The 8688-nt window shown below is 59.8% G+C and overlaps 1 protein-coding gene across 1 annotated transcript in view; it reads right to left on the minus strand.

The window, feature by feature from the left end:
- The window catches only part of SEMA3G (semaphorin 3G), a 9834-nt gene extending 3954 nt beyond the window's left edge, over positions 1-5880 (minus strand). The window contains 11 exon segments of the mRNA XM_017732293.1: positions 632-805; positions 1054-1198; positions 1373-1442; positions 1544-1658; positions 1738-1880; positions 2131-2247; positions 2329-2355; positions 2358-2412; positions 3021-3140; positions 4608-4670; positions 5711-5880. Coding sequence (XP_017587782.1) covers positions 632-805; positions 1054-1198; positions 1373-1442; positions 1544-1658; positions 1738-1880; positions 2131-2247; positions 2329-2355; positions 2358-2412; positions 3021-3056 — 882 coding nt within the window. The 5' untranslated portion in view covers positions 3057-3140; positions 4608-4670; positions 5711-5880.
- Positions 5881-8688: the final 2808 nt, after the last annotated feature.

The raw sequence follows: 8688 nt of genomic DNA on the forward strand, positions 1-8688 counted from the left end.
AGCACCACACAGCTTGGAGAGGCTAGTCACCACAGCTGGTCACCTGCCTGGTCCCCAGCCCCTTGGCCAAGCCGTGTCTGTACTCACACGCTTGACGGAGATCTCCATCTGTGTGATGGGCACAGGCATCTGTAGGAGAGAGGAGTGGTCATCAGGCTGGCATAATCCTCACCACGGACAGCCCAGCTCTTTCAGAGCCACCAGGGCTTGGCAGAGAATCAGCAATGTTTTGTGGAGGGTGAAAATACCCCCAGCCACCCTCTTCCCTCACAGCCTCAAGACCTTCCAGTGACCAACAACTCAGTGACAGCCCCGAGCCTCCATCCCCACGTGTGTCCCCAACCTGAGCTCACCCCACTGCCCCCTCCCTTACACATGGGGCAGTAAATGTCACCTTAAAAACCTGCAGCTCCTCCAAGATGACTTCCTCAGTTGTGGCTGAGCTTGTCTTCTGCAGGACCACCACCTTCAGCACTGAGCCAGCATCTGGGGGCCAAGGAGGATGGAGGGGTGAGGACCCTGCATCACACAGCCCTGGGAGCCCCAGCTCCGGGGCTCCTTCCTGCACTCTGCTCCTGCTGCTCACCTGTCCCAAGGAACAGGATGTCGTGCTGCCCGTCCTCCGCCTCACGGGCGGCCGCAGCCGGTGGGGCAGGTCAGTGTTCACGAGGAGGGGCCGGCGGTGCCGGGGGTACACGGCCTTGTACATGAGGGGGTGGGCGCGGGCGAAGTGCAGCACCTCGTCGGGGAAGTCCTTGGTGGTGCTGTACTGCCGCCGGGGCTGGTTGGTGGTCTTGCTGGGACACTGAGGGGACAAGAGGGGACCAGCTCAGCCCAGCCACCCCAGCACCCATCCCTCCTTCCCCCTTCATTGCTCCTCAGAGCTGGTTTGGGTCCCTCTCTGCCTTCCAGTTTGGAATCCATCTTTTCCACCCCTTTGCCAGACCTTGGCAAACCACCAGCTGACCTCTCCAGGAGGTGAGAAGATGGGGGATGGCCCCACCACCATCCCAAAAGAGCAGAGGGGACCTGGAGCTCCAGGGAGTCACTCACCACGCCTGGCCGTGGGTAGGGCACCCTGCCCTCGTAGGCACCCCACCGATGGTGGGGGCTCTCCCGGTGGGCAAAGGGCCCGTTGAAGACCTCCCGGATGTCGGCCATGCGGTACACACAGACAGCAGAGCCCCGGAAAATGTGGCTGAAAGGGGATGGAGAATGGGTTGAGCAGAGCCATGCTTGGCACTGCTGGCAGCGGGAGCACCGACATCCCTGTGCAGACCAGGGGAGTGGCCAGCAACCCTTGGTGACAGTGACAGGGCAGGTCATGGGCAGCTGCAGCTGGATATCCCCAGAGACGAGCTGGACCACTCACCTGATGGTGCTGAAGAGGGCATAGATCTCTGGGCTCTTCCCATCCTTTGTCCTCAGCAAGAAGACATCCTCTGGAAATGAGAGCATGTTTTTTTTCCTGGATTCCAACTAAGTGACCAGCCACCAACTAAGTGACTAGCCCCGGTGCAGTACAGCTCCACGCACCCCTTACCCAGCTCATCAAAGTAGGTGTCGATGCCGCCAGGGCCGGGGACAGAGCACACCAGCCGGGCTTTGTTGAAGGTACTCCACTTGTTGACCAGCACTCTCTGGCCACCAGCATCATTCTGCAGGGACAGGGAGCATCAGGGCCACTGCTGTGACTTGATGCATCCCTGTCCCCCGCAGTCCCCACCAGCATCTCACCACGCAGACACGCCCCACACGGCTGACGATGGCGTGCTCCTTGCTGTCTGCCTCCACCACCTTCTCGGTGAAGAAGAAATAGGCTTTGTCATTGTCCCGGTCATCGTTGTCTGGAATCAAGTGGGCTGCCACAAATTTGGGATCTACAAGCAAGAGCCAGCCACGTCAGGTGGGGAGAGAGGGCACAGCCACCACCTCCAGACCCCACACCATGCTGGGGCCGGATGCCAGCCAGGAGCACCCCCAGACCTTGCTGCCCTGGTGCCTTTCCCTGCTCTTAGCTGGCACGGGGGATGCTGCACCATGGCCACAGATGCTCTGGCCACCACAAGGTTCGTGGTCCCCGGCACTAGCCCTGCTGGGGGGAATGGAGGGGCAGAGGGAAGCTGTTACCGTTGAGTAAGCGCTGGTCCACCTCTGTGCGCAGGGCAGAGCGGGTCCCCATGCTGCGGAAAACACCAGGATCGCGTCCCAGGAAATCTGCGGTGAGGCCGGCGTACAGCTCCCCACCTGCAAAAACACCCAGCTGGCACAGGGACCATCCCTGGCCCAAACCCCAGAGGCTCCCAGATCGTGAGGAAGACAACCCACCGATGATGGTGCTGGCGAAAGCACGAAAAAAAAACGCCGCCCCCGGCCACTCTCCACGCGGGCGGGGTCCAGGCTGAAGGTGTGCTGGGGAGAGCAGCAGCCAGGTGAGCCCCAGGCTGTGCCTGGGCATGCAGAGGCCAGCTCTGGTCCCTGCCTGACTTGCACCTCACTCAGTGCACCCAAAGGATCATCTGGAAGCAGGATCCACGCTTTTTGAGGCAAGACTGATGCCATGAGGGTCCAAAGGGACCCACCAGCTCCACTGCTCGCCCGCCTGCCTAGTCGGAGTCATCACGGTACAGGCAGAGCTCCCCCGCTGCCCAGGCAGGGCCAGGCTGTGGGGAGGGCTCTGAGGGGTGTTCTGCCATTCCACCCCAGCCAGCTTGATTTATGAGCAGTTAGCTGGGAGAGGAGAAAATGCCACCCCCACCTCAGCCCCTGGCAGGACACCAGCCCCTGGGGACATGTCTGTAAAGGGAATGCCAGGCCAGACAGATGGGAAAGCTGGACAGGGGGCAGCAGAAGGACAAAGGGACTACAGGGAGCTGGTTCCTGACACACCCCCCCACCAGTATTCAGGGTAGAGCAAACTCCACATCCAGCATCCCCACGCAGTCCCAAGGCCCCTCAGGAGAGAGGCAGGCAATGGGGATCTACATCCCAGGGGTGTCCTGCTGGGGATGCTGCCCTACCTCGCCACGGTGCCCCACGTAGACAAAGGTGCACATGGGGTGGAAGGCGCCCGTCCCACAGGCCAGCAAGTGTGTCCGGTTGTAGGGATGCAGCACACGGACATAGTTGGCACAGTCAGTCTGGGGGGACAGCAGGGGAGAGGAAGGGTCACAGGGTATTGGTGCCTTCCCCACCCCCAGCCCCCTGCCTCTGTCTAGGGCCCTACGACAGTGGGTGAGCCCCAGCCCTGGCTCCCTGCCTCCAGCCCGGTGCCAGGGATCTGGGGTGGCAGCTTGTACCCACTGACAGGGCTTGTATGGACTTCATCTGGGTGGTCCCCAGCCCACTGCAAAAGGACAGGGCTTTTTACTGGTCCTCCTGCTGCAAGAGCATCCCAGGGGACCCACACGGGATCCAGCTGCCACCTGGGCATCTCCTGCCTGCAGGCACCTGTGCACTCACCCTGTCACACAGCCCACGCTAGCCAGGGGAGCAACGTCACCTGCCCAGCAAGCTCCAAGCCCTGCCCCAAGCCCCTGGCGCCCAGGACGTGACCAGATGCAGGGACATCCTTCCCCGTCATGTTCCTGCTTACGCCAGGGATGAAACAAAAGGAGGAAACAGTGGAGACAGAGACCCACAGGCATCCTGGGCTGCCTCCAGAACAGCCCTGGTCGCTGCTGTCTGGAAGTGTCCCCTTCTCTGGGGGATGACAGCAATGACACCCCCAGGGCTGGAGACCTGCCACCTCTGACTTTGCACATTATCTCCTGGCAGTTCCCACTGGAAAAGGGCTCCCATCCTTCTCCACCATTAGCTTGGCAGCTCCCCCTGGCCAGCGCCAGCCCTGCCTGCCCTCCATTGTCCCCTCCACAGCGGGATGCGAGGCCCCTCATCTGCTGGGAACACCGCTGCCGAGCCGCCCCGGGGGTTCCCAGCTTCCTGCTGTTTATTTTCCCTTTGCAAAGAGCCTCTAAAATAGCAAGTGAAAAAAAATATATGTTCAAGGAAAATAAAAAGTTGAGCCTGCCCTGGCTTGGATCTGTCGGTGAGAGCTGGTAAAATAAACACAGAGAGCAGAACAGGGACTCCTGGGAGCAATTTGTCTGGGCCAGGGGAGCCTTGGGGACTTTCGCCCCGCCACAGTCCTGCTTCATATCAGGGCAGGGGGACACAAAGAGGGGTAAGGTTTAGGGAGCAAGGTCACCAAACCTGAGCCAGTTACAGATTTCCCACCACTGGAGACAGCCAGGATGGGCCAAGCAGTGTTGCTGGGGTCTGGAGCACACCATGGGGATTTTTGTCCCTCCAAGCTTGGGTCCCAAAGCCCAGCTATCCCTGCCTGCTCATGCAGCCACATTGGGACACACTGACCACCACTGTGTGGCCATGGGGCTGAGCAGAGCCACTGAGACAGGATTTCCAGAGCCTGGAGCGAGCCTCTTGCATGGCCAGGATTGGCCACTGACTCCCTGCCTCAGTTTCCCTTGTGCACCAGGATTAAATGTCCCCTGAGCCCCAGGGGGCCATCCCTGGCAGGTGACAACAGCCCAAACATGGGGGGAGCCATCTGGCACAAGGGGACCCCCACATAGGGAGAGACTCACCCCTGGGTCCTTCCCCTTTCGAAAACACTCCTCCGTCTGCCCAGGGCGGGGTGGCCAATGGATCTGGAACACAAAGGGTCTGTTGGAGCAGGGAGGGGGGACAGCAGGGACCCAGCCATGCAAATCCACATCCCCAGGCTGCCAATGGCAAGGGGATGCAGAGAGGGACAGAGAAAGGGACCACAGCTCCGTGGAACCCACCCAGCCCAGGACTCCCACCCTATAACCCCGGGCAGGACCCTTCCTCCTGGGGAGATGCGTCCTGGCAGTAATAGCCCACAGCTGGGCTGGATTGGGGTGGTCATGCTGGGGATAGCTGGAGCTGGACTGGAAGGGGGTAGGCCTGTGGGTGGCCTGGGGAAAGGGTGCCCAGGGGACAGCAGGAGTGATGGAGTCCATGTCCCCCACAGCCTTTAGCGGCTCTCAGACCAAGGGCAGCTTGGGTACACAAGCCCTTGACCCCACCGCAGTGACCCAGCACACCGAAGGGCACTTCATTTCCTCCTCCTCTTTCTTCAGCTAGAAACTGCCCAGAGCTGTGTTTGAAAAACAAAAAGTCAAAGTGGAGAGGGTGAAAGAGGAGGGGAGCCACCACCCGCACCATCACTTTGGTCCACCACCTCTCCCACCAAGGAAGCAGGAGAGATCTGGGGGCTTTGCCGGCTGAACCCTGCTACAACTTCTTGCAATGATGGATCCCTTTAGCTCCTTGTCTCTGCAGGCTTTCAGCTGAATATTTGGCCCGTGAAGGGGATGCCCAGATGGTGATGGGCAGCACTCAACTTCCCAATGACAGTTTTTTAGAAGAGTGGGGTCCAAAACAATGCTCAATACCCAGAAATCACTGGTGGGCTGCACCATCAGTCTCTGAGGCTGATGATCGTGACTAATTGCCAGCTAATTGCCCTCCAGACACCACAGCCAGCCTGCCCTTGCCAGGCTCTACAAGTTTATGGAATAATTTTGAGGCACTTCAGATGAGGCCATCCCCAGGGCAGGTCTTGTTTCAGAGTGACTTTGCCTGGCTCAGTTGGGCACTGACAGGTCCACAGCGGCCAGGGTGGGGACAGAGACTCCAGGGTGCTCAGCAGGACCCAGCTCACCTCCTTGGCATCTGCACTGGTCCTGTCCAGGAGCAGGGAGTAGAGCACATCCTTCCCCCCGATGAAGAGCCGGTCGCGATACTCATCCAGGTAGAGGGAGCGGAAACCCAGGAAACCACGGTGACCAAAGAAGAGGACGGAGCGGTTGGTGCCTAAAAGCTCTGCCAGGAAGAGATGAAAGCATCAGCAGGAGCCATCCCAGCCCCAAGGGTTGCTCCGAGCTGCTGCTTCTGAGTATCATGCAGTTGTCCTGGAGTCAGCAGAGCCGCTCACAGCCACTCTGGACTGCAGCATGTCGCCATCCCTTCCCAGAGGCATGGACATCCCAGCCTCAACCTGGCTGGAGTGCTCTTCTCCCTGCCAGCCAAGGATGAAGCTGCAGAGCCAACAAGCAGCAAGGTCCCAAGCAGGGTTGCCACCCCCAGCAAGGTTTGGCTGAACCACCCCAGACTCCTGCTGAGGCCGTGCCACCGCGAGCTGGGCTGTGCCATCAGCCCCGGGCTGGGCTCACACAGGGCTGGGATGGTGGCGAGACCGGACATGGCGTGGGCAGAAAGCAAGGCCTGTCCCTGCTGGGTGCCAGCCAAGGACACAATAGCAGGCACACAGCCAGTGCCATGGGGAAACTGCCACACAAAGCCCGCCACTGCCACCACCACCAGAACTCACTGACAGGGACGCTTCCTCCCCAGGCACCTGGAGAGAGACACCAGCATGGGGGTACTGCATCCCTAGGATGGACATCACATCTCAAAGCAACTGGGTCTGACAGTCAAAGCCCCCAGAGCAGGCCCAAGCCTGAATCTCGTGCGATGCCAAGGGGACCCTCACAGTGACGATGAGGCAGGAGCAGTGGCTCGACTGGTTTCCGGTGGGAAATGACTTCCAGGGTCACCAAGCTGGCACAGTGGCGCCCACACAGCTGCCACAGCTGCCAGAGGGAGAGGGCCAGAGGGAATGGCTCAGCTCCATGGGGCTCTGAAAACCCATCCCGACCCCAGGCCAGGCCACTGTGACTGCCAGACGGAGAAGGAGGACAAAGCGCCATTGATGAGCACAGCTCTGTCCCCAAACACCCTCCGGCCCGGAAGACTGCCAGCCACTGCTGCTGACCCCAGGGAAACACCCAGCCCGAGCATCTCCCACATGTCCCCGTGAGAAGGGAGGTGGTGCTGGGACAAGCCCAGTTGGCACAGCTCAGGACACTGGGGTGCCAAGTCCTGCTCTTGCTGGGGGGACATTTGTCACTTCCAGCCAGGAGGTGGCCAGCGATGCAATGCCACATCCTGGTGGGAAATGTGTCTTCTAGGCCCTGCAAGGGAGACAAGGTCCATCCCCAGCAGGGGACAATAGACACCTTCACCCCATCACATACCCCATCCCTGCTCAAGGGCAGTCCCAGTGCCCGAACTGGTGATGCCAGTGGCACAGTGAATACAGCTCCAGTGGCTCCATTCTCATCGGGAAGACCCCTGTGCCTGCAAGCAGAGCTGGCTCCTGGCACTGCTGGCCCCTCCACCCAGTCTGGTACCCTCCTCCCTGTGTCCTCCCAACATCAGGTCCTCCCGTATCACCAGGTACAGCCCAGGAAAATGCTGTCGTCTCCTTCTATTCTTGCCCAGCAATAATATTTTCCCAGCTCAGAACAACATTGGCCAAGTCGTCCGGCTCCTTTTATTGTTTCAGGCAAGGCTTCCCCTTCTCCCCCAGACCTGGCGAATTCCTCCTGTGCCTCGGGTTACACTGGCTCAGGGCGCCTTCCTCTTCACCTCCCCAGGGAACAGCCCCTTGCCATGCCCCATCCATTCCTGGGACATCTTTACCCCAGGGTGGGGCTCCCGCGGGAGCCACCCCACAAGCGGGGGTCCCTCGGGAGGGACAGCAAAGAGCACAGGGCAATGCTTCCACTCCACACAACAGCAAAATGCTCTGTCCCGTCTCACATGAGCCACTGTTGGAAGTCGAAACAAAAGGAAAAAAGTGGCTTGAAGTGTGAGGCTGGGTACATGGCCATCCCTGCACCCACAGCACTGTCCTTGTCACCCCCCAAAGTCACCTCACAGCCACGCAGAGCCCAGGTCGAGGAGCTCTGCAGAAACAGCTTCAGCTCATCACGGGTTTAATTTCCGAGGCTCTAATGTTTTTAATTGAAATTTTCTTTTTTTTTTTTTTTTCTTCCCCCGGGGAGAAGGCGGTGGCAGAATTTGTTTCATGGGAAATTTCAGTTTCTGTTTCCAATTTGGAAGACGAATGGAATAATCAGCTTAAGGAAAAAAAAATCTTCCAAAGGTGGCTCATTCCCTGTGGGAGGCTGAGAGGAGCTTCCACCCCGCCCCGGGGCAGCTCCTCGCACCTGGGAAACGGCCCCGCACGGCTGGACTTTGCGCCGGAGTGGATCAGACACTGAGCCAGACCCTGAGCCCCACGATTCACCCCTGCTGAGACCTCAAATCTCCTCGCTCTGCTGCCAAACCCAACCTGAGGACACCGGATCGCATCACGGGGCAGAGCCATGAGCCATCCCGGACTCTCAGGATAAGGGGGTGGGGGGCACTGCGTGCCTCAGTTTCCCGTTCAACAGAGACGCAGCCCCTGGGGTCACCTGCTGTGCCCCAGGACAGAGCAGGGGATGCAGCCAGGCCCGGGAACCCCCAGCCCAGGCAGCAGAGAAGCAAATTTTCCCCTGGCACTGCAGCCCCCGGGGCTCTGGAAGTGCTGGGTTGCCCAGGCCTTTCCCCCTTCTGGGAAGGGGGAAGATACACATTATGTAATTTATGTTAATTTTTTTAGAGCAGGTTCATTGCTTTGAGGCCAGGAGGAGATTGGGGCGCCCCAGGCTCCGTCAAGTTTGGCAGGAGCAGCCCCTGGATTAGGTTGGCAGGGCGGGGGATGCGGCGAGCCAGAGCAGGATCACAAGGAGAGTTTTAATTAAAACCAAGCACTGCCCCCGCAGCCCCCCGAGGGGCCCCGGCACCCCA

Source organism: Corvus brachyrhynchos, unplaced genomic scaffold (assembly GCF_000691975.1).
Source record: "Corvus brachyrhynchos isolate BGI_N302 unplaced genomic scaffold, ASM69197v1 scaffold4, whole genome shotgun sequence".
In the NCBI taxonomy this organism is placed as follows: Eukaryota; Metazoa; Chordata; class Aves; order Passeriformes; family Corvidae; genus Corvus; species Corvus brachyrhynchos.